Source organism: Lissotriton helveticus, chromosome 3_1 (assembly GCF_964261635.1).
Source record: "Lissotriton helveticus chromosome 3_1, aLisHel1.1, whole genome shotgun sequence".
In the NCBI taxonomy this organism is placed as follows: Eukaryota; Metazoa; Chordata; class Amphibia; order Caudata; family Salamandridae; genus Lissotriton; species Lissotriton helveticus.
The window spans coordinates 25,315,498-25,341,040 of NC_136061.1; the positions used below are offsets into that span (position 1 = coordinate 25,315,498).

Here is a 25,543-nt window from a genome sequence, read left to right on the forward strand (position 1 = left end):
GCCGCCGGCAGTTGTTCTTCAGATGCGGGGGACAGTGGCGAGGGCGAGGCTGGTGGAGCGGAGCTGGCGGACGGGGGAGTAGAAGTTGAGTCGTCTGTTGAGGTATGCTGGGCCGGTCTTGTGGAGAGCTTTGTGTCCGTGGATGAGGAGTTTAAAGGTTATCCTCTTGTTGACGGGGAGCCAGTGCAGGTCTCTCAGGTGGGGTGTGATGTGGCTGCGACGAGGGATGTCGAGGATCAGACGTGCCGAGGGGTTCTGGATCCGTTGCAGTCATCTTAGGAGCTTGGCCGACCTTCCTGTGTAGAGGGCGTTTCCATAGTCCAGCCTGCTGGTGACGATGGCCTGGGTGACTGTTCTTCTCGTCTCAGTGGGGATCTACTTGAAGATTCTGCGGAGCATTCGGAGGGTGTTGAAACAGGATGAGGAGACTGCGTTGACCTGTTTAGTCATGGAGAGGGTGGAGTTGAGGATGACCGCCAGGTTGCGTGCGTGGTCGGTGGGTGTTGGGGCTGTTCCTAGGGTTGTTGGCCACCAGGAGTCGTCCCAGGCTGAAGGGGTGGAGCCGAGGATGTGGACCTCCGTCTTGTCCGAGTTCAACTTTAGCCGGCTGTTCCTCATCTATTCAGCGACGGCCTTCATTCCTTCGTGGAGGTTGGTTTTGGAAGTGTGAGGGTCTTTGGTGAGGGAGATGATCAGCTGGGTGTTGTCGGCGTAGGAGATAATGTTGAGGTTGTGCTGTCGGGCGACGTGGCCGAGGGGTGCCATGTAGATGTTGAACAGCGTCGGACTGAGGGAGGAGCCCTGGGGTACGCCGTAGATGATTTCGGTGGCAATGGAGTGGAAGAGGGGGAGGGGCGCAGAGTTCTGCCGGAGAGGAAGGATGTGGTCCAGTCCAGGGCCTTCTCTTGGATCCCGGCGTCGTGTAGGCGTGTTCGTAGTGTGCGGTGGCAGACTCTGTCGAAGGCGGCTGACTGGTCCAGGAGGATGAGGGCTGCTGTTTCTCCGTTGTCAAGCAGGGTCCTGATGTCGTCGGTGGCGGCGAGGAGGGCGGTTTCAGTGCTGTGGTTGTTGCGTAACCCGGACTGGGACGTGTCCAGGATGCTGTTTTCCTCGAGAAAGCGGGTCAGCTGTTTGTTGATGATTTTCTCAGTGACCTTCGCTGGGAACGGGAGCAGGTAGTTGGATCAGAAGTTCTTGGGGCCCGCCTTGGGTTTCTTGAGTAATGCGTTGATCTTGGCGTGCTTCCAGCTTTCCAGGAAGATTGCTGTCTCGAAGGAGGTGTTGATTACTTTCGGGAGATGGGGTGCGATGGCTGTGCTGGCTTTGTTGAAGATGTGGTGGGGGCATGGGTCTAGCGGTGATCCGGAGTGGATGGTGTTCATGGTCTTCGCTGGTCCATGAGAGCAGGCGGTTGGTGCCGGTGTTGGTCGTGGGGGCGATGGTTGTTGGGGCGGTCGTGGGGTTGAAGCTGTCGTGGATGTTGCCGATCTTTTGGTGGTAGAAGGTGGCCAGCGCGTCGCACAGGTCTTGGGCAGGCGGGGTGTCATTGGTGTTGGAGCTGGGGTTGGAGAGTTTCTTCACGATGTTGAAGAGCTCTTTGCTGTTGTGTGCGTTGTTATCCAGGCGGTCTTTGAATGAGGCCCTCTTGGCTGCTCTGATGTCCGGTGTTCGTTCGCGGAGCCAGTTCTTCTTCAGTTTTCGGCATGTTCCTTTTGGTGCCTGGAGGTCTTCGGGGAATCAGGTGGCTCGCTTGTTGGTGTGGCTGTTGGAGGGAGTCTTGAGGGGGGAGAAGGTGTTGGCACAGTCGTTGATCCATTCCCTGAGGTTGCGGGCGGTGGTGTCAGGGTCGATGGAGTCTGTGGGTGAGCTCTAGGCAAGGGTGGTGGTTAGCTGGTCTTCCGTGACCTTGCTCCAGCAGCATTGAGGCATCTTTTGGGTGCGTTAGTGCGTGGTGGGTTTCCTGAAGGTGAAGTGGATGCAGTGGTGGTCGGTCCAGGGGGGTTCGGTGGTGTGGTTGAAGGAGACGTGGGAGCTAGCGGTGAAGATGGGGTCCAGCGTGTGGCCGGCGTTGTGGGTTGGTGTTGTCACGAGCTGTCTGAGTCTGAGGTTGTTGATCAGGGTGGTGGAGTTGGTGTCGTCGTTGTTCTCGAGGTGGGAGTTCAGGTCCCCGAGGAGGATGTAGTCCGTGGACGCGAGGGCTGTGTATGCTGATGAAGTCGGCGATGGAGTCGCTGAATTGTGGTCTGGGTCCGGGGGGTCTGTAGACGAGGGTTCCTCTGAGGGTGGTGTTGGGGTCGGTGTGAATCTGGAAGTGCATGTGTTCGGCGGTGCTGAGGTTGTCGTCGGTGTTGGTCGAGACTCTGATGGTGTTCCTGAGGATGATGGCAATTCCTTCCTCCTCCTAGGCCGTTGGTGCGGTCCCTGCATGTGATCTTGTAGCCTTCCGGGATGGCTATGGTGATGTCGGGAGCTGAGGTAGGGTTCAGCCAGGTCTCAGTCAGGAAGGCGATGTCTGGGGAGGTAGAGTCGAGTAGGTGTAACAAGAGAGGTTGTACAAAGTTCCCCTAGATAAAAGCCTGTAACGGAGTCTCTCTCTCAGTGGGGATAGTGGAGGGAAAGGAGGTCTGGGAAGCCAACAGGTCCCTTGTCGGAACTAAGAAACCTCATACAACTACAGGACTGGATGACATGTCTCATTCAGCCCTTTGTGATGTTGTTTGCATCATCGGCTTCCTGCTCCTGCGTCAAGCCGGCGCTGCAATGCTTGACGGGTAACAACGTGTGTTACTCTCTGACGGAGTTCTTTTGTTCCTTGCCGTGATTTTCTGGTGTGTGAGGTACAAAAACAGGTGGAGTAGTGAGCAGAATGTGGGTTTTAAAAAAAGTTGAGTAGTCCACTAAGAAACCTTTATTGGTGTGGCTAGCCACTTTGTTAAAAAGTGCAAAGAGGGGTATAGAGGCCCAGGGTAACCATTAGTATGGCCTCATTTCAACCCTCCGACATGGTCAACATGTTTCATGCCCCAAAAGGCAATTCTTCAGGACCAAAAAAGTGCTCATATACTTAATAAGTGCCCTAAGGAGAGCTCAGGAGTATGGTTTATACAACCTGGTTGGTCAATGACCGGAGTTAGCCAAAAGTACTGTCACACCGTCAGACCATTGCCAAACCTGTCTCGATCTGCGCGGCTGATTCAGGTGGGGCGTGCGCTAGAGAAAGTACCCTTAGCGGCGGAGAGTCTGCGCCATTCGTAACCTACCCCCACTCGCTCAGGCGTGTAGTGAAACGCGAACCAGAGAGTCGAGTAGGTCCCATAGTTTGGCATGTTTGCGGGTGGGGCGGGTGTTGAGGAGTATGCATCTGAGGTAGTTGGGTCCTTCGTTTGTGCAGGCAGAGTGCTGGTGAAGCTGCAGTTCTGGCAGGAGAAGGGTCCTTGGGAGGTTCTCCGGAGTGGCCAGGTAGCAGGTGTGTACTTGTACGGGGTTGAGTGCGTGGAGAGTGCTGGCATCGTAGTGTTGTCTGGCGTTGTGGTGTTTGCGGGGGCCAGGGGTTCTGGCGCTAGGCGCGGTCCAGGCGGCGACGGGCGCAGATGGGCTCCATATATGGGTAGGTTGGAGGGAGGAGCAGCTGGGAGGCGGGAGCGGGCGACCTCTGGGCATGCGGGGGAGGGGACCGCAGGGAGGCAGCGGCGGGAGCGGATGGCAGAACGGGATGCGGGCAGAAGGGGGTCAGAGCAAGTGGCAAGTTGAAAACACCAAAGCACAGAATACAAAACGGGGATACAGAAAAAAGATGGGCAACAAAGTAAAATTAAGCAGTAGGCACTATGTGGGGCTGGGGAGAGGCACAGACACAGGCAATCTCCCAATCCCAGACATTTCTGGAAACTAGACCAGCAAGAGTGCCCAAAGTGGTGTGCATTGCAAATATCCCACTACTTTCTCTTACCCAAAATGCTCTACAAATATTTAACTTTCACTACAATCACAGATTTCCCTTTAATTTCTTTACGGGAAAGTTCCGGAATTGACTGTAGATCTGCACTAGTCTTACCACTCGGCGTTCCTACACTTCTGATTAAAAAGCATACAGCACTTGTATGGATGAGTCTATTACCCAGGACAAGAAAAGCCTCAAGTGCATGGTGAAAACATCAAGATTTTTCCTTTGACTTTCCATCCTTCTCTGCATGGGGGTAGGGACAGTGTTTAGGCCTGCGGTTAGCTGGAACCCTGAAAACCTAGCTAACACACACATTTATCTGATTAGCAGATTCCTTAACGTAGAATTATCCGCAGGCGTGAGACTGGATCCGGAAACTTTTTGCTCCGCATCCCTGCGCGCCCGGGGGATGGCATCACGCGGCTCTACCCAGGTGTCGCACGTGACGTCAGCGAGGTCACATAAGTCCCACCCCGGTGCGCCTACGTCAGTTTTTCCATTTCCGCGTGCAACGCGGATCCGGTTCATGCTCCTGGCCTGTTTAGGTCTTTCCCTTCTATCCCTTGTGTGTTGTGGTAACAGTGTGCGGATGCCTTCGTGTTTTCATGCCTTGTTTGTTTTGTGGACGCTTGATGTCGGCGACGGACCCTTAGCTCATTTGCATGTGGTGCTTGGGGGAGGATCACGGCTCCACTGATTGCAAGGCATGCCAGCGGTTGAAGCCGAAGTCGCGGTAACGCTGGATGAAACTTCTTTTGGCTCGCATGTTCAGGTCTGCCTCGTCTCCTCGCTCGGCCTCGGCAGAAGGTTTTCGGAGCGCCCGTCATTGTGGTCGTCCTCATCCCTCTCCTGTACTGCAAAGGCGTCGCTCCCCTGTGGATAAGTGTTGCAGTTTGTCCCTGAGGGCTGGTTTCCGGCCTGTTGGCAGCGTGGACTCTCCGCTGGTGATGCAGCCCACGTATCGTCCCCCTATCTACCGTTTCCCGGTGAGGGGAGATCGAGATCCCAGATGGAGGCATATGCGGAGGCTTTGCAGGCCTCGCTGGTTCCTCCTCTTCCTCCTTCCCCTCCTGGGACGTCAGGGGATCCCTTGCGCGGTGCAGGGCCTTCTGCGACATCGCCGGCAGCTCCGGCGCCGACTGGTTCGGAGTCAGGCTTGGAGAATGTAGTGCGGTTGGGGTGCGGCTCTTCGGGGTTCTCTCCTTTGGACCACGGCGCCCCAGTTTCGCCGCAAACTCCTACGGGAGTCCCTGTGGTGTGGCGGTAGGTCGCCGGGGGTCGGGTCGCATCTCTGAGCCCCTCTCGGTCCTTAGACTAGGTGATCCTGTCAAAGGCCGAGGTGATGCCGCTACGGCGCCGGCAGCTGCTGGCCCTGGCGGCAGACCCCTCTCGTCCCGTCATGGGTCCAGGCTGGTGGGGGACCCCTCGTCCATCTCCGGGCCCCTCTCGTTCCTCCGCGCAAGTGGCTGCCTCGTTGGAGGTCAGGTCGAGGCCGGTGGCGCCACAGGGGTCGGAGGCCCCCTCTCTTCCCCTCGTGGGTCGAGGCTGGCCTGGGACTCCTTGTCGGTCCCCGGGTTCCTCTCGTCCCTCCGCGCGGACGGATGCCTCGCCGGAGGTAGAGTCTGCCTTGGCGCCGCCGAGGGGGTCGGCGGACCTCTCTCGTTCCCCCATGGGTCGAGGCTGGCGGGAGCTGTTCAGGTACGTTGCAGGTGCAATTTCCCCTTTGCTGGATTAGACTGTCTTGGTGATGCCCCGGGGTGTCTTCCCTGGGGTCGCTGCGCTGTGGGCTGGATCTGACCTCCTGTCTGCGACCTAGCAACATGGTTCTGGTTCTGCTTCTGCTTCTTGAGTCGTGTGCGCGGGACCCTTGCTGAGGTGTGTCCGGGCTCTTCTTCACTTTCATGTTCTTTCTCTTGGAGGCTGAGGTGGTGTGTTCCTCCTTCCTCCTGGTGTCGCCTGGCCGGTCTCCGGGCTGTTCTTCCTGCTTCCGACTGTTTTCTTGCTGTCGGCGTCGTTCTGTCTGGTCTGTTGCCTTCCGACTGGTGGGCTCATCTTCTTTTCCCTAGTTTCCTTGGGCCCTCGAGGTTTTTTTTTTCCTCTTCCTTGCCCTGGCATTGGTTGGAGGTTCTGTTGCCTTGTAGGAGCGTGGGGTGCTTCGGCCTCCCCTGGCTTGCCGTTGGTACTTCTGTTGGGGGAGAACAGGCTCTTTCTTTCTTCTTCCCGCGCCCCCCTTTTGGGGTTGGTGGTGCTCTGCTTTAGCGGTCCCCCCCCCCCTTTTTCTTGCCTGTGGGGGGGGGGGACGAGGATCTTCGCCTGCCTGTTTGACTAGTCCCCTGTGGGACCCTCTGTTATGTCCAGGCTGGTGAGGTCCTTTCGCAGACCCTCCTTCCCCTGGGGTATGGCTAGGGTATCTATTCTACATTAAGGAATCTGCGGCTAGTAGTCTCTTATCAGATGTATGTGTTACTTACCTTCGGTAATGATGTATCTTGTAGAGACGATTCTAGCCGCAGATTCCTTCACGGCTCGCCCTTCCTCCCCGTTCTGCCAGGACCTTTCGCTTTGTCTTCTGCACTTGCCTCCCAGGGGGTGGCTGTCTCCTGTGGGTGCATTCCTTGTTCTTTTTACAGGCTGTTCTGTCTAGATTCTTGTTCCTTCCTCTTATGTTGATGCTTTGGAGGATGGATCTAGGGGTACTCCTATGCCACTCTGTTCTGGTTGTTCCAGGTTTGAGGCTTGCCTTTCCTCTCGTCCCTTCCCTCCCTCCCTCTGTTACTGAGGGTCCTGGGGCCCCTATTAGCCTATGAGTTGGGGTCACCTGTTCGTGCCTTGACCTTTGGGGGGTTGTTGCACTCAGTGCCGGGGTTGTCTTGGAGGTTGTCGTTCCCTGTTTTTCTTAGAACTAGTGCCCCATCATTATTCTTGGTTGGGGTCATGGCTCGGGTACATGTTGTTGTGACATTTTGTTGACACTGCTCTTTAAGGTGTTTGTCACCATTCCTTTTTCTGCTCTTTCGCACACTGTTCTCATACTCCCACAGTTTTGTCTGATGGCTCCGCGTCGTGGCGCGGAAAAGTTCTCCGAAGACAACTGACGTAGGCGCCCCGGGGTGGGACTTATGTGACCTCGCTGATGTCACGTACGCAGGCAACGCCTGGGCGGAGCCGCATGATGCCGTCCCCCCGGTGCGCAGGGATGCTGGGCAAAAAGTTTCCGGATCCAGTCTCACGCCGGGGGATAATTCTACGTTAAGGAATCTGCGGCTATAATAGTCTCTACCAGATGCATCCTTACTGAAGGTAAGTAACTCGTACTTTAAGACTAGACACCCACGAGCGTCCAGGATGGAATGTCTTGTGTGAGGCCCTGGACCGAGACTGAATGTCATATGGTTGCTCCATGTCCAGGGTAGCACAGTGGCACAAACTAAGCCCTGGAATTGCTCTAGAAATTTGCCAGCATTCCGTCCCTCGCCTTTGTGCTTTTTTTATTGAATCCCAGTCTTGTGGAAGGGACTAGGGAAGGAGGGTGTTATGATACTGCTGAGGCAAATGAAGGCAGACACCACTTACCATCAGGCGTGGTTGGGAGGTTTCAATGTCGGGAAGAAGTTGATAGAGACACAATCAGCGTGTACTAATTGTGTGGAGAAAGCTTTGGCTCACGGTCAGCGGTCTAGTCTCTGCTCCCACTCGCACTATAAAATCAATGCTGCGACGGACGTTCAGCGGGCGCGCTGCAGGCGTGCCTTAGGCAAGCCTAAGGCAAGCCCGTCTGCACCCGACCGTGGCCAGGGGCCAGGACCGCTGGCCGAAAAGCACGTTACTCCAAGGAAGACTTGGTCAATTTGAAACTCCTGTCCCTTGGAACTGCCCTCCCTGTCTCAGCTGGTAAGTTGTTGCTTGCTGAGAATCTTCTCTTGGCAGATCCTCCACAGGCGTGCTTAGAGACCCCTTAGGGCCTGAAGGTCGCTTTATTAAATACTAGGTCTCTTACCAAGCACAGCCTTGAAATCTTCACTCTTTGGCAGGAGACAGAGTTGGACATTTTAGCTCTGTCAGAGACCTGGCTTGACGAGACGTCCGGGCCTGACTTAGTGGCCTCCCTCCCTCCTGAGTTTACCGCCTGGACTTACAATCGCCAAGGCAACAAAAGAGGTGGAGGGGTTGCGCTTTTTAGCCGTAGGGCACTGGCTTCAGAGAGAGTAGGGGAGGAAAGCCTAGATGGGGCAGAAGTCCTGGGGATCAAACTCTGACTCACTGCCTCATGTTTGATAGTGGTAGTGGTGTACCGCCCCCTACGACCCTCCCCCCTATTCAATTGTTTGTTTTTTGAAGTAATGAGCGATCTTCGCTCAAGATATTTACACATTTAGGTCCTTGGTGACTTTAATTATCATTGGGAGCTGACCCCGAGAGAGGGTGCGGCCTGTAAATTTGACGATGTTATGACCACGCTAGGGCTACGTCAAATCGTGGAGTCCCCCACTCATGAGAAGGGTCAGACCTTGGCCCTTATCTGGACCACGTCCACGGTTAATCTTCAGGCCAACTGTATGCTGTGCAGCTGGTCTGATCATTCACTGATCAGTCTCCTCCTTCGGATTGACAGTCGCCTCAAGCAGGTGGCGGTGTGGTGGAAGGTATTACAGAACCGGCGTAAATTAGAGGCTACTAATTTGAGGGATGCTTTGAGCAGGTCATTTGCCCCTAGACCTGTGTCCATGAACCCAGATTCAGAACTTGAAGCACTTTCACATCGAGTAAGAATAGCCATTGACGAAGTTACCCCCGTTCGGAGGGTTAGGATCATGCATGGCGCTATAGGGGACCCATGGTACACGCACGAGCGGAGAAGCTCTCCGTCAAGCCGAGCGTTCATGGAGTAAATCTCTTGACCCAGAAGCCAAGGAGAGTTTTAAAGCTAAATTGGCCCATTACAAGGCCTCCCTTATTAGAACTAAGTCTGCCCACAATGAAGCTAGGATTAGTGAGGCAAGTGATATGCAAAAAGAGACATTCATCGTACTCGGAGAGCTGAGTAGGCGGACGGAGCAAAAAACAGTCACCGCTCAAGTTGACTGTGATAACATACAGAGCTTCTTTCTAACTAAAGTAGAAGACATCGTCACGGCTATTAAAAATACGCATATCAGCCCCTGCCTATTCTTGGCGGAGGAGGAGCCCTCTAACTCTCTGGGCTTCTCTCTGTCTCAGTTTCCTGTGCTCGAATCACACGACCTGACCCATCTAGTGGCTAAAGTGAAATCTGGGTCACCTGAGGACCTGTGTCCTCCAAAGGTGCTCAAAATGATCTTTCCCTTGGTTGAGGCTGAGGTGCTGTCTGTCCTGAATCTATCTTTGACAGTACCTCAGAAATTTAAGGAAGCTATAGTACTTTCACTGTTAAAGAAAGCGGGGGCAGACACTAGGAATCTGAAAAACTATCGCCCCATCTCTCAACTTCCGTTCCTGGCCAAGGTACCTGAACAGCATGTCCTGAGAGCCCTTGCGTTATATATGGAACAACACCACCTGCTGCTTCATTGGCAAACTGGGTTCGGTGCGCATAACAGCACAGAGTTAGTCATGCTTTCAGTCTTGGACGATCTACGACTGGCTGCAGACAAGAAGATCCACTCGGCCTTAATCCTACTTGATCTCTCAGCCGCCTTTGATACGGTGAATCATGGGCAGCTACTAGCTCGTATGCGGTGGCTGGGAGTCACTGGGACGGCCCTTCAGTGGTTCACTTCATTCTTGGAGGATCGCCGGCAGGTCCAATTAGGAGACCTCATGTCTAAGCAGGGCAACCTTTGCTGGGGGGTCCATCCGGGCTCGGCATTGTCACCCCTGCTTTTCAACATCTATCTCCAACCTCTGATTGAGGCTCTGGCAAAGGCAGACTGCCAGGTGTTTAACTACGCGGACGATACCCAGCTAATAGTCCGCGTGACAACTCCTGTGACTCACAGCGGAATGTCCAGAACATTCTTCGGTTCACCATGAATTGGATGACCTCCAATTCATTAAATGTGAACCCTGATAAGACTGAAGTTCTGGTACTCTACCCAGTCTCCTCCCCATGGTCCAGTCTTTCTTGGCCCCAAGCGCTTGGCACAACTCCAATGGCAGTGCCAGCGGTGAAAAGTTTGGGTATTAGACTGGACACCGGATTGACCATGAAGACCCAGGTGTCTGCTGTCGTGGGAAGCTGTATCGGGCTGTTGCGCCAACTCCGGAAACTAACGACCCTGCTGTCTTCCGCCACTATGCAGGCGGTGCTGACTGCTTTAATACTATCTCGTTTAGATTATGGCAATGCAGTCTACATTGGCCTTCGTGGTACTCTCTTGAGGAAACTCCAGGTGGTCATGAATGACGCAGCTAGGCTAATATTTAAACTGCCCCGTAGAACACATGCTACCCCCTTGCTGCGTCAATTGCACTGGTTGCCTAATAAGCAAAGGGTAAGCTTCAAGGGCTTGTGCATTGCACATAAATCCCTGTTTGGTGAAGCCGCCAAATATATCAAGCCCTATGCACCGGCCATCAGCTTCGTTCATCACAGGCTAGTCTCCCTGCCTGCCCTCATGTCAGTATGGCGACATTTGGAGGCAAGGCCTTTTCGGTCTGTGTTCCCCAGATGTGGAATAAGCTACCAGATGACATGCGCAAGGAAGATAGCCTGCTCCCATTTCGGAAAAGGCTCAAGACGATACTGTTCGTAGAGGCATTTGATCAGGCCTATTAGGATTAATGTCGGGTTCAGTGGCGCAACGGGATTCGGACTGTCGTTCTATGATGCAGCGCTTAGAGACCGCTGGTGATTAGCGCTTTATAAGTGTAATTTAACATTAACAGAGAATTTGTACTGTATTTGTTTTATTGCATTTGCATTTATCTCCTCTGTTTTCTTTAATTCCAAAGATGGTACAGCAGTTGAGCGCCAGTTGTGCTACCAGTTCTATTACTTCACAAGTAGCCCATGTTATTTAGGTTCACATTTGGGGGCTCGGCCTAACCGCCTGGTTCACTGGGCCTTTTTGTATGGTCATGGTCATTAATAAGGCTTCCCCCCCCTTCTGTCTCTAAGCCCCAGTTCCAGCGCGGGGACACGCTTTCTGCGTAACCATGCGCTTTACAAATATCCCTAATAATAATAATCTCCTATTCTCTCAAAAAAATCCAAGAAATTAAGATTCTGTTGTTGGCCCTACACAAAAGGAATCCATCCATTGATTTGCTGTTTTTGATGCTGGAGTTTCACAGATGACATAGCCAAGCATCCGGGCCGAGGTCTGTTTGACGAGGATAGGTTTGTAATGACTCAAAGTGTTTTCCTGTCCGAAATTACAATTTGGTGAGCTACTTCTCTTATTCCTCTGAAGGTCACAGACCCCTTTCGTTTTGTGTTGTCAGCTAAACCTCTCTAAACCTCAACATGAAACTTGTGTCAAGATAAACTGCCTTCCTTTTTGCAGTGAATTCTGGTAGGTGGTGAGACTACTTTTTGCGTTCAGGAGAATATTAACTGCACACCGTTATTGATGCCCTAAAGCTCTGTCACAGTCCATGGTAGGATTAAAAATTGTCGTTCTTCTTGCCTCACAGGCATCCTCTTCCCTGGCTCTTTTCAAGGTGTCTTACACCAAACTGCATGAACTGTGCGCATCGTGCTGACCGATCTTTCCCCTCCATGTTGAAATAAAAGTGCTTGATATGGTATTGGCAACTTGCTTGATGTAAGTGATCCGTACTATCATAGCCCCAGGCCAATCAGGCTTCATGCCCTGATGCCAACCAGGCACACCCTCCGGCGACTGGGTATCTGGCGCATGAGGAGTGACTGCAGGAGCCGACAGTTCTTCTAGCATTGGATGCCGAAAAGGCATTTCTTTGCATCGAGTGGTTTATATGATGACACTGCTGGTACGGTTGGGCTTTGACTCTTCGTTCCGGGCTTGGGTACGGCTTCTATATTCAAGTCTCACGGTCAAGGTCCACATTAATGGAACCATGTTGAAAGAGTTCGTACTGGGGAGAGGCACAAAGCAGGGCTGTCTCCTGTCCCAATGCTCCTCTTCGAGATAGTAATGGAGCCTGTGGCTAACTGGATCCACCGTCATGTGTTGATCCATCGGTTGCACATCGACTACGAGTTAGAAGAATTTGTCTCAATGTAAGGGGATGATGTCCCGTTGTATTGTTATTGTTATTGGTGTTTTGTAAAGCGCATGAATCACCCGGGGGCATCTCAGCGCTACCTAATTCAGTTGCCGAGAGCAGCGAAAACCCAGAGCATGTCATCAATATAGGAAGGCTTTCAGATGTTTCCTGAAGGTCAGGTAAGAGGGGGACTTTCGCAGCACTTCCGGTAGGGAGCTCCAGTATTTGGGGCCGACGTATAAAAAGGCTTTACCTCCCAGGCGATTCCGATTGATACGCGGCATCGCTAGGAGAGCTTTATTTATTTTATTTTTATTTATTTAGAAAGTTTTATATAGCGCGAACCAGACTCTTGCGAGTATCAGAGCGCTTTACAATATAAGAATAAATTCCAAGGGTACCAAACTACAGAGTGGAAAGTCATTACGTTACTTCTGAAATTAATAGATGAAGAATAAAGTACTAATTACTTTTTTGAAGATATAAACATCACTTAAAATTAAATACATCCATCTTTGTAGAGGTATTCAGGTAAAGCAGTGACTAAAAAGACACACAAATAGAATTCAGCTCATGAGCTACTAACATTTACTACTACACGATTCCCCAAATGGTAAAGGCAAGCATTACAATAATTAGAATACACAAATAGCAGTCTAACACTGGAAAATCCAGAGATACGCTGATTATTCACTCGTATTTTAACCATTACTGGGCCTGAAAAAAATTCATTACACATATTACAGGTAGGTTTAAAGCAAAGTAATAACTGAAGGCAAAGCTTGAAGTATCCATTTTATTTTATAATGCTGATACAGGATGTTGGAAGAGACCATACCAAACGGTAGCATTCGAGAGCGTGAGCATCTCGTACCCTGTCCGCATTGAGCGGGCCTGTGAGAATCGAAGTCAGCGCGACACAGGGCCTGCAATGAAGTTCCCGCTGGCGGGTACAAACAAGGTATAATGTCAGAGTTAGTAGGCAATAGGTTCTTGCTGCAATTCCTTAATTTGTACCCATTAGCAGTACTTTACCTGTTAAATTTACTGACTTGTTAATTATAGGGCAACATTTTAAGAACACCACCTGTGTTACTTATCTTCATATTCACTATGTTACTTTATGGTAGTAAGCACTTCTGGGTGCTGTGAAATTTTACAACATTAAGCATTATAATATCTTATAAACACTAAATAGTTTGTTATAATATCATTTGCAAATATAGAATAGCAATTTAATAGTAAAAAGAACATACTTTATCATTAGGTGTTAAATTACAAGACGATGTCAGTTTGCATAGTTTGGTTTGTAGATATTTTGGGCCAATTTCCCTCATGGCTTTAAAGACTAGGCAACATGTTTTGAAAAAAGCTCTCTTTTTGACCGGCAGCCAATGCAGTTCCTTCAGAAGGGGGAGCGATGGGGTACCCGGGGGGCGATTTAGAACCATCCGGGCGGCCGTGTTTTGAATGACTTGGAGCTTTGCTAGCTGCGTGACTCCTACTTCCGCCAGCAGAGCATTGCCATAGTCCATCCGACTAATTACTAATGCTTGGACTACCGTCCTGCGATGGCTCAAGGGGAGATAAGGAATGATTTTCCGCAACAGCCGTAGGCTGTAATAGCAAGAGCTCATTATATTGCCGACATTTTTTTTCATAGACAGGTTTTCGTCGAGCTGGATTCTCAGACTCTTCACTGAGTCCGAGGGGACTGGGGCGGTGCCCAGCTCTACTGTCCACCAGTCGTCCAGCACTAGTTCCTGTCTTTTTCCCAGAAACATTAGCTCTGTCTTTCCCGGGTTTAATTGAAGGCAGGATTCTGCCATCCAATTTGCAATAGCCAGCATTCCTTGTGCGAAACGTGCTCTTTCCTCTGCCAGATTTTTCCCAATAGGGAAAATCAGTTGAGTGTCGTCTGCATATGATACAACCTCAAACCCATACTGCCGCACTATTCTGGCTAGTGGAGCCATATATACATTGAAGAAGGTCGGGCTTAAGCACGAGCCCTGTGGGACCCCTCTATCCAACAGGTATTTGGAAGATCTGAAAGGGCCCATCATAACCTGTTGTTTCCTGTTAGCCAGGAAGTGGACCAACCACTTCAGTGCCAAATCCCCAATTCCGCAATCCTGCAGCCTCTCCGCCAGCAGTTGATGTGACACAGTATCAAATGCTGCGAAGAGTTCCAGAAGAATAAGCATCATGGATCCCCCTCCGTCCAGCATTTGCCTGATGGAATCCGTGACTGCCAAAATGGCAGTCTCTGTACTAAATCCCGGCCGAAAGCCGGACTGCGATGTGTCCACGATATTATTGGACTCCAGATACTGGCTCAATTGAGTGTTAATGTGTGCCTCCAGTATCTTTGCCAGCAGAGGGAGTAGTGATATTGGCCTATAGTTGCTCAGGACTCTGGGCTCTGCTGAAGGTTTTTTAATTATAGAGCGCACGTGGGCTTCCTTCCACGTCATGGGAATGTAGCCACTGGCCATCGAGGAGTTAAAGATCTCCAGATTAGATGGCGCACAGCTGGTTGCAATCAAGGCCATGACATATGGCGGGCAAGTGTCACTCAGGGATCCTCACTTTGATGTTTGGAGAAGACGAATGACATCCTGCCGGGTAATAGGCTCAAACTGGTTGAGGCCATTTCCCGGCACCACAATATGAGCACAAGGTTCAACTAGGCTGGTGCTTTTATTTATAGGAAAGTTCTCATATATCAGGGAGATTTTATCCTGGAAGTAGGAGGCTAACGCCTCACAGAGCTCCTGTGTTTCCATTGGTTGTTGTATGCAGGCCTGTGGGGAAGAGAAGCCCTTCACAATATCAAACAATGTCTTTACAGAATTCCCCGCCTGTTCTATTTGCATTTGGATGTATATGCATCTGGCCGATTTGATATTGTGGTGGTATCCTGCTAGAGCATTTTTATAGGTCCTTTTGTTCCCCTCGTTTTTGGATCGTCTCCATTGTCTCTCCAAAGTTTTACAGGAGGATTTTTCAATTTTTAGCGCCCCTGAGTACCAGGGTGCTGAGACTCGGCTAGTCCTAGGCTTAGTGTTCTTTTCTGGGATAACCGCGTCCAGCGTCTGAGTCAGAGCCCGGTTAAAATTGGCCAGTAGCGCCTCCGTGTCCTGGTCCCTTGATTCCTTAACCTGATTCTCAAAGATCTGAAACTTTCCCTCAAAAGCCTCTACGGTAAGTTTCTACCAAGGTCTGGCATTCTGAGGTTTTTTTAGTCTGGGCGGTTGCTCCTGTTCATATTTCATTTCCTCTGGACAGCTGAAAGAGATCAAATAATGATCTGTCCAGGTCAGAGGCTGAGCATCCGCAACTACTAGGGTTTCATTATTCGAAAATATCATGTCCAATGTATGTCCAGCTGTGTGTGTAGGGCCGAGGACATATTGTCCCAGACCCATGTCTGATAGTCCTGAAAGTAACTGCGCCACTTCTGGATCCTGGGTGGCTTCTCCATGATAGTTAAAATCTCCCAACAGTATAAAACTCCCGGAGGCTACGACCTGTGCGGCAATGAACTCTGTCACAAGGTTGACAAAGTTCGATTTTGAACTAGGTTGACGGTACAAAAGTGTGCCCTTAAAAAAACCTATCTCTAGCTTCTCATTCCTAAGCGTGTCTAGCCATTGGACCTTTACCTTCTCTTTAAATGCAATGGCAAATCCCCCTCCCACTTTCCCCGCTCTGTCCAAGTGGATAAGCTTATAGCCATCCGGAATCACGATATTAATTGCCGGGGTGCTATGGGGGGGTCAGCCAAGTTTCTGTCAGGAAACATATGTCAGGGGAAAGCGAAGCTAAAATATCCCAAATTTGAATAGCATGTTTTATCAGTGAGCGAACATTGCATAAAATGTAGCTCGATCCTACATAAGTTGCAGCGGGGGCGATCTCCCCTAATTTGCATTGGCTCCTACAAGCCCTGCACCCTACTGGCCCTTCTAAGATATTTTGTAGAATAGTGGAACAGATGGGGGTTTTCTCTTGGTTGTTTGGGACCCTCTTTCCGATGTCACATAGTGCTTTACTCGTGTATTTCAAAGGGTCAGTGCCCAATTGGCCAGCGTTACCCGTCCCCCGTTGTGGCCCGGCGCGGACGGGCTTGGCGCGTCCGGGTGTGAGGTATCATTTTATCCCGGAAGTCAGATGTTGTATCTCGCCAATGACTGGCCCGCTAACCCGTCTTTCTAGCAAGATGGTGCCCACTATTAGCACTAAGGAAAGAAACTGCAACAATTATGCCCCAATGAAGCAGAGGGCATGTAAATCTGCCCTGTCCGCAATTCTTAAAAGCAAGTATCAGGTGAGTGGAACATACAGTAACAATACAGTGAAATTTAAAATAAGTGTCTGGATTCCCGGCTTTCCGCCTCGGGAATCAAACTAGTCTTATAACTCCCATACCCCCTTATTTTCTATGTTATAAAGTCTGGAGATGTTTGAGATCTTAGGGAAGTACTTTGGGCCTTGTTTTAATTGGAGTGGAGTAAGTTTTGCATATACCCACTGACTGGATGGAGACCCCGGTCAGATTGGCATTGTCCAATGCCTAGAGAGGAAAGGAGATTTAGATACCTGGGAATTTGTCACCAAAGAACAGCAGCTCTTTGATGCGAGGAACCTTTGCCGATTGCTCTAGGAAATAAAGAGAGATGTGACGATATGGTTTCATATGTCCATAATGAACTGAGCCGTTTTATATAAAAGGATTTACCTACCCAAGTTCCTATACGCCATCCAAAACACCTCTTGGAGGCCCCTGAGCTTTTTTTGTGTCGGTCGAGGTTGAAACCTAGCTGCTGTTGTGGGATATGCGTGCGGTGCTCATTTCTGACAGTGACCAGAAATCCCTTTGATGGTGGCTTAGACCTACTTTACTACTTTGCAGCCCTTCTGGTGACACTTAACGACTGGTATTTGCAGAGCAGGCAGAACCCTCATTGTGGACAGACCCGCTTTGGACCCAAAGGGCTATGTATGGCAGATCGGAGGCACAGGGAACCTGCCCTCATTATACACTCTCACAAGAATGGTATGTAAGGCAGGGAGACGGGCAACCAAAAAAACTGGACGTCAGAATGTAGTGACTCTGAAGACCTCATTATGGGAGGCGATAAACCTGCCCCTCGTAGGCGGTGGAAGGGCATTGGAAGTGGGATGTGTTGGACATATCAAAGTTGATGGATTTTCGACAGACAAGGGCATGAAGTCATTCACTGACCTCAGTCACACTATAAGTTGACGGGAAGCCAATACTAGGCGCTAAACACAGGCCAGGCACCTCCTGCAGACCTGCATAGACCTAGAAGTCACCCTTGGAACACAGAGGGCTGGGGCTCTCCCTACATCTGCATTGTCTGGTAGGTCTCGACCTAAAAATCTGCGAGTAAAGGCAAGCGACCACGACAGAAGGGGCGCCAATACTGAATGGTGTCACACAGCAGTAGGAGGGTTTCTGCTCATCTATGAAATGGGGCACCAGCTTGAGCTCCAGAGGGTCCCTGCGTGCCTGTCTTAAAGATTCTGAGATTTTGTAATCATGAGGAATCGTCTCTCTGCAGATGTCTCAAGCCGGGTAAGCAAGACAATAGATGTGAATTCATAGCACAAGAGACTTTTCCGAGTTAAGTCACTAAGCAAGTGGAGTGGCTCACTGGTTAGAGGCAGCAGACCCGGAAGCAGAGAACGGCCGGGACCAGGGTTTAATTCCCAACGCGGCAGGGTCGTGGACCAGGGTCAGCGGACTCGACAATTCTTGCCTCGGTGCCTACTCTAACCAGGGATCACACTCGGCAACTCTGGGCATTAAGCTTGCCTCATCTCTACAACGGCCCCCCACAGATGCCGGGGATGCCTGGTTTCACCTTGGAGATACCCAGAAGGGACTATCTCACAGGGAAAGCCAGGACGGGTTCCCCAGCGGTCTTCAGCGCCGGGACGCTTACGGGCAGCTGTGCGCTTTACAAGTCCAACACATTTACATTACACATTTACACACAAGCAAGCAGTTTTACAGAATCATTCACAGTTAACAAAAGGTCCTGGATGGTGGACTCTGGATCAGTATCAAGATACATTTTTAGCATTCGTAGCACGAGTCCTTCTAGGCATTAGAAGTGACAAATCCAAGCCCACTGTTAAGCATGTATCTGCTATCTCTGGAGGAAACCAACTCCTGTGGCTTTAAGGTCACCTCAAAGATCAGGTTTGTCAGAGTGGTGTGCCACCAACCTAGACTCAGACTGAGGACTATTGTTACAGGCAAGTAATAACCTCTTCTTGTGAATAATCTGTCTGTTTTGATGTAGGACCTACCTTTAATAGGTTAATTGCTCATGAAAAATGGATGAGTATTAGGCAGAAGTCAGTCTTGCATTAATATTTGTCTCTTTTTTGTTACAGTTGGAAATTAAGAATACGAGTGGCCTTTCCGCTGATGGAGACCAGAGCGCTACCTGGCCCATTGGAATCAAGAGGCCATTCCAGCCCAAGACTCGCTTTGAGGTTCTCCGCTGGGATTACTTTACGGAGGAGCAGGTCTACTCTTGCATTGATGGCTCGCCCAAGTGTGACCTAGGAGGTGTGGATCTAGCCGACGTGGCTGATGTCATCAGCACAGCCATGGATGAGCTAAATAAGAAGTACCAGCCAGTGCTGCATATCCACAAGCAGCAGCTAGTGAACGGGTACAGGCGCTTCGACCCGACACGAGGCATGGAATACACCCTCGATCTCCAGCTGGAGGTGGTGACCCAGAAGGGACATAGTCGCTCCATAACCAAGCGGGTCCACCTGGTACGGCCACTAAGTGATGTGGAAATCATCCCCATGCCCTATGTGACAGAGGCCAGCCGCATCAACATTATTCTTCCCCTTACAGTCCATGACCGTGAGTACGTGGCTCACTTCCTGGAAGTCTATGCTGCCACAGCCTTTGAGACCAATGAAAACTCGCTGCTGACATTCCTCTTTGTCTATGACCCCTTTGAGGCCCAACAGGTCAGCCAGAATGACATATTTAGCCAGGTGAAGGCCAAGATTGCAGAGTATGAGCGCAAGTACTCTAATGTCAAGATCCCCTGGATCAGTGTCAAGGCAGACGCACCGTCCCAGATCAAAATCATGGATATCATCTCGAAGAAGCACCCTGTGGACACTTTGTTCTTTGTTGCGGGTGTCAACAGTGAAGTGAATTCGGAGTTCTTAAACCGCTGTCGTATGAACACCATAAACAGTTGGCAGGTGTTCTTCCCCATCCATTTCCAGGGCTACAATCCCACTGTTGCTTACCATGGCCAGCAATCTCCTGCCAACATTGAGCTGGTACGTGATGCTGGCCGCTTTGATCGAGATGTTTTTGACGAAGCCTGTTTCTATAATGCAGACTACATGGCAGCCCGGACCAAGATGGCCACGGATGTACAAGAGAATGAAGAAATCCTGGAAACACTAGACATCTACGACATGTTTGTGAAGTACTCCAACCTCCATGTTTTCCGGGCAGTGGAACCAGCACTGTTACAGAAGTATCGCCAACGCACATGCAACCCACGGCTTAGCGAGGAGATTTACCATCGATGTGTACAAAGCAACCTGGAGGGTTTAGGCTCCCGGTCCCAGCTGGCCATGCTTCTGTTTGAGCAGGAGCAGGGAAACAGCACTTGACCCAAGTGAGGACTAGGGATCTACAGTAGAGACCGGTCTGACGGAGTGCATGATACGCACCAACACAAGAACTCTTGTTTCCAGAGCACTCAAATCTGGACTGATGAAGTTACTTTAGGAGTTTTTTTTGTATGTTAAACTATGGTTCGGATTATATGCTGGACGTGAAGTTAAAAAAACTCCTTCCGAACAAAGAAAGCAATCAAACGCTCAGTGTGTGGGGCAAGTGTGAATGTGTCTGTGTGTAGATCAATGTATCACTTGGAACAGCTAGTGCAATTAAAGGCTACATATATTTTGGGTAAGCATTTGTGCATTTTCATGTGGTGCTTGGGTGGGATGCAGGTGTGTTGGTAACACACCTTGAAGTGATCTCAGCATTTCTTCTTTGTGTCTGGGTAGGGTGTTGGGCATCTGTCTGGGAGTTTGTGTTACAGTTTGGTCTCGTTGGGTCTGTTGTACAGATCTAAGAGGTGAGGAGTATTGGTACAAAGACCTTTTTGTTGTCAAGGACTGTGTGAAGGTTTGTAGAATGAAATATTTGTGTGTGTCTGTGTTTCATGTTTAGGCGTTCTGATCAACCATTCGTTCATGTCTGAGAAACATGAATAGAAATAATGAACAAAACTTTCACCAAAGCTTGAAGCTCACTTTTTGAAAGAACAAAATCTGTGCTGATTCTTCTCCGGCCCCAGAAGGACTCCGGAGTCTGAGTATATGGAGTGTGCTTGTTACTGCTTAACTTACCTTTACACATGATTTGTTGTTCTCCATTCTTTTTTGCTGCACACTTAAAACTTCTCTTTACGTTTCATTTGTTGTCATTCAGTAACAGAACGTTGCTGCAGGCGGAGCCTGACGAGTCATAACTCGCGCTCCTTTCTTTGATGGGGTCAGCTGCTCCGTAAAGGACATCCAGGGGTCCTCGTGGTGGGACAACTGCAGAAGCCCTGTACATGGTCCTAAATATGGCTGTCAATAAGCCTTGTTTCTTGGAGGATCAGAGCTCGGTGATCACGATTTGCCCTGCCACTGCTCTTTGTTGGGTGCAGTCGATGCTTTAAATCTTGAATACGGTTGTGATGAAACTTATGCAGCCTTACGTGGCGTTCTTTAGGTAACGCCACGTGTCACTGATGGATGAACACTTACCCTCAGCATCTTCCCAAGAGGTGGGAGTTCTCCGGCTACTCATCACTCTTACTTGTTCTTTCAGAGTTGTCCTAAGAGCACGGTTTAGCAGCCTTTAAGCCCTTGTGCCGAAGGGCGCCCCTTACCCTACCTCACCGCTCTGGCCAGTGGATGTGGCTCTCTAGTTGGGTCTGTAGCAAGTCTTGCTTTGAAAGGGGGAATACGGTCCTCTGCACACCACAAAAATGTGTACCCTTTGAACTCATTCCAAACTTGAATGTTCACTTAATAATAGAAGATTCTGCCAGCTGTTTAAAAAAAGTTTTTTTTATAAAAGAAAATTGTTATTTCTGCAATGTAAAATGTCTTTGGTACTTTTGTAAATGATAAGTTGGGGAACGTTTGAGGCTAGCGAGGGTGCGTCATTGGGGGGTGGGGGTACCAGTTACTAGGTAGCTTCATTTTGCCCATTGAGTTAAACGCGTGTGAGACTTGTGCAGACTGTATGAATAAGAAGTTCCAAAGTCGAAACCATAAGGTTCTGTGCATTAAACAGGCTGTGAAGGAAGATTGGAACTTGCACAATCATATTTTTTAAAAATATATATATGTCTATTTAATGATTTATGTAAGTTTATTGATATGACACTAATAAAATACAAAGATGTTTCTTGAGTTGTGTTTTCTTGTCCCAAGTCTTTTCTTTTGCTGTACTGTTAATGTTAGGCACGGCTTAAGTGGTTTTGATAGTTTACGTATAAAGTCTTCTTGTTAAAACGAATAGCATGCTGCTTATTTGTGAAAGGTTTTAATACAAAAACTTTGTCATGATGTAAATAAGCTATTCAGCTCCCATTCCATCTACGCTATGGTTGACAGTTTCCAAAGCATGGTACAATTGGGCGCTAAAGCCATAATGTTTATACTATCTAGTTTTACACAAGTAACACTAGCATAACCTTCTGTAAAATATTGTTTAGTCTTACGGCTGCGGCCCCTACAATGATGTTGGGATAACCTTTAGAAATAAAATGCAGAAGTTTCATCCCCGACACAGAAGGTATGTTAAGAGCTGCTGGACTTGAAACAGGCGGCGGAAGGACGTTGACGATTGAATGCCTCGAGCAGTACTTCTGGACACTGGATTGGTGCCAGGTTATCATTTTCAGATGTAGGTGACTTCTACAGAGGATTGGTCTTTGATGCCTTGACTCTGTCACTCGCTCAACTGCTCCTTGAGAACAGCCTTGGATGGACACACCTCTGTCCTGTTCACAGGTTACTTTGTATGATGGAAAGTAACAACGCACAAGACACTCTATTTCTTCAGACTTGTCCCTGGAAGTAATGAGGCACTTCAAGGACAAAACAGGTGTTGGAAAATGATGAACATTTATGTCTGAAGTCCGTGTCCGCTGCTTGCCCCTCCTATGGTCTACAGCGGCAAGATATCACATTTACTCATAGGCACTCCTGAATTAATGGATTGATTAAAACTTGCGGAACTATGGACTCACCATCCACCCTATGGTAGCCTTTTAAAGCTGTGATCCGTGAGCATGTCCAGGCTCTTATAGGGGTAAAGAAAAGAGGCATTGGCCCGTAGTCTGACATTAGAAGAGGAGATCAGATCCTTGGAGTAAGATGTGTGAGGGGGGTGGTCCCAGGGTAGCGCAGTCTGGTCCCCCACCTCCATCTAAGGCACCGATAGTTGAGGCACCACGCCCAAGCGATGCAGAGAAGGCTATACAATGTGGCCGTCAAGGCCACTAAACTTATTGCCTGGTTGGATAAACGAGACAGCGGCAGGAATTGGGTAACTAAGATAGATGATCAAATAGGGGGGGTTACACACCATGGGCGGAGACAGAGCCATAGACACTATGGAAAGGTATGCACCTCCAAGTCCAACAGATCAGGTGAGGATTTTTCTCAACTCCTGAAAACCTTACCTTTACGAATCATCTCCGAGGAGGAAAGGGAGGCCTTCGACCAGGAATTCACGCTGAAGGAAATTGAAGAAGCACTTTGAGGACTCCAATCGGGAGCGGCAGCGAGGCCCAATGGCCTCCCTCTTGAACTTTTCAAATGTTTGACCCACAAGATTGCATCCCACCTTCTCAACATGTTCCTAGCCGCAAGGAAAGTTGGCAGACCAGAGAACGTCCACAATCGTGGCGATCTCCTGTAAGTCTTACCGGCCCATATCTCTGCTCAGTATGGAGGCCAAGGTGCTGGCCAAAGCTTTGGCAAATAGATGAACCCAAGTCATATCAGTTATCCACCTAGACCAGTCCTAGGCGGGGAGCCCTACTAATTCTAAAGAGACTATATGGGGTGTTGCATATGACCGCACCAGGCTTTGAGGAGGCAGTGGTGCTTTCTCTAGATGCAAGACTGGCCTTCAATAGCATAGAATGGCCCTATGTCTTCTTGGTTCTACCTAGGCTGGGCTTTGGCCCCAAGTTCTGTTCATGGATCCACCTATTATATAAGGATCCAATGGCGAGCGTACGTGTGAACGTGGGGATATTTCGTGCCTTTACCCTAGTGCAGGAGCACGCAGCAGGGGTACTCCCTGCACCAGTGGTCTTCACCTTGGTCCTGGAGCCCTTGGCTGCTTGGGAATGTCAGGACCCTCTCATTTTGGGGATCAGGGAAGAATAATGGGAGCCAAAGATCTCTGTACATGCATACGATATTATGCTCTACATCACAAGGCCTGTTTCTTGATACTGAGGATCTATATTTTCAACCCCTTTGGGACTTACTCAGGCTACAAATTAACAGGGACAAGTCCCTGATTTTCCCACTCTCGAGGAGGGAACTTGTCCTTCCGCCGGGATGCCCGGCGCTGGTGAAGAGTTGCGGATTCCACTACCTGGGAGTCCATGTTACCAGGAACGGAGAGGAATTCCTGCAACAGAACGTTCGAGGCATGTGGGCTGCTGAGTTCATATCTGTGCATAGATCGCTGCCTAGTGTTGGGTCCGGATGATTGCACATTGTTGTCCTGGAAGAGTCTTCGAAGTATCACGAGATAGGTGGCTCCTCCCCTGGACTACAGTGCGCATGGGCATCCTCTCGATCCTTAGATTGTTTTTTTCCGCCATTGGGTTCGGATGTGATTTCCAACTCGGAGTTTGGAATCAGTAAAAAACTTTTCTAAAAGGCCAAAAGGCCTTCGGGGTCGTCGGTATTGTTATTCGATCGGTGACGACAACTTTCTTTCTGTTATTTTCTACTCATCGCGTCGAATCGGGCCTCGCGGCCTTTCTTCGACACCAGGGGGCCTTTCGTCGATGGAACGAAGTCCGTTCAAAAGATGCCCCAATTGTAACTCTAAATTCCCACACATAGATAAACACCCTGTGTGTAACAAGTGTTTATCACCTGAACACAATGAAGCCGACTGCTTAGCTTGTGTGCAGTTTCGTTCAAAGAAAACACTTTGGATTCGAAGAGCAGCGAGGCAGACTATGCAGAAGCCAGCGCCTGAACCGGAGAACATCTTTGAAGACGACGAAGAGGTCGTCGAAGCGGAGGACTCAGACCAGCAGTCGGAGCAGGGGTCGGAACATGACTCCGCCTACTACGTCGACGAAGAAGACGACATCGTCGAGGTAGGGGACGACGATCAAGGCATCGGAGCCGGCGAGGACATGGGGCCGACCGTGAGTACGGAGCCCAGTACATATCATGAAACGCTTCCAACGGCTCAGGTCGAGGCATCGCCGGAAGGCCTTAGCCAAGATCTAAACATCGATTCTATAGCCCCGATAGTCTGCCCGGCTAAGAATGTAAGGCAAGAGCCATCGTTGCAACATTACCATTCCCTGGTAATATCGAAACTGAAAGTTCCGGAGACAAAACAGAAACCGAAACTGATAGAGTTCCCACTCTTCGGACCGAAAGACGCAAATCCATCGATGCCGACAAAACACAAAACGGCCGCCGAGAGGGATACGTCGCATATCAGGGCGGTCGAGCCGAGATCCAGTACGCCCAAGGACATGCCTAAGCTAAAGGCCGTCGAGCCGACGAGATCGATGCCGACGCCAAGCAACACAAACGAAGGGCTCCAGCAGAAAATGGTTGTCGAACCGAAACAACAAGTCGACAAGCCAAAGACGTTGCAAACCAGAACACTCGAGCCGAAGACAAGGGTCGATGCCAAGGGGTCGATCGAGCCGAGGCAAAATATCGCTCCGAAGCAACAAGCTCCGAAGATGACGCCGAGCAAAAAACTGGTTATCGAACAAACGAAAACAGTCGGGTCGATACCAATCACGGCATCGAAAAAAGTCATACAGCCAAAAAAGAATGTCGAACCACAAAAGCCCCTCGGACCGATAAAATTCGGACTCCCGGTGCACATGCGGCAAAGAACGGTCGAACCAACAACGGAGATCGAACCGACACAAACAAAAAAGGTTATACAACGGAAAAGAGCTCTAGAACACCAAGAGCCCTCAACAGAAGAACAGTCCAAACTATATGTGGACCCAGATACTGGCACAATTACCCTATTGAAGAGGAAAATCAGACCAGACACTTCTGCTGAACACTACAAAATACCACTCAAAAAGAAAAGAGACTCTTCTA

The 25,543-nt window shown here is 49.8% G+C and overlaps 1 protein-coding gene across 1 annotated transcript in view; it reads left to right on the forward strand.

The window, feature by feature from the left end:
- Positions 1-21,613, forward strand: part of CHPF (chondroitin polymerizing factor) — a 149,380-nt gene extending 127,767 nt beyond the window's left edge. The window contains exon 4 of the mRNA XM_078679135.1: positions 18,545-21,613. Within this exon, the coding sequence (XP_078535261.1) occupies positions 18,545-19,807 (1,263 nt within the window). The 3' untranslated portion in view covers positions 19,808-21,613. The remainder of the gene's footprint in view (positions 1-18,544) is intronic.
- The last annotated feature ends 3,930 nt before the right edge of the window (positions 21,614-25,543 follow it).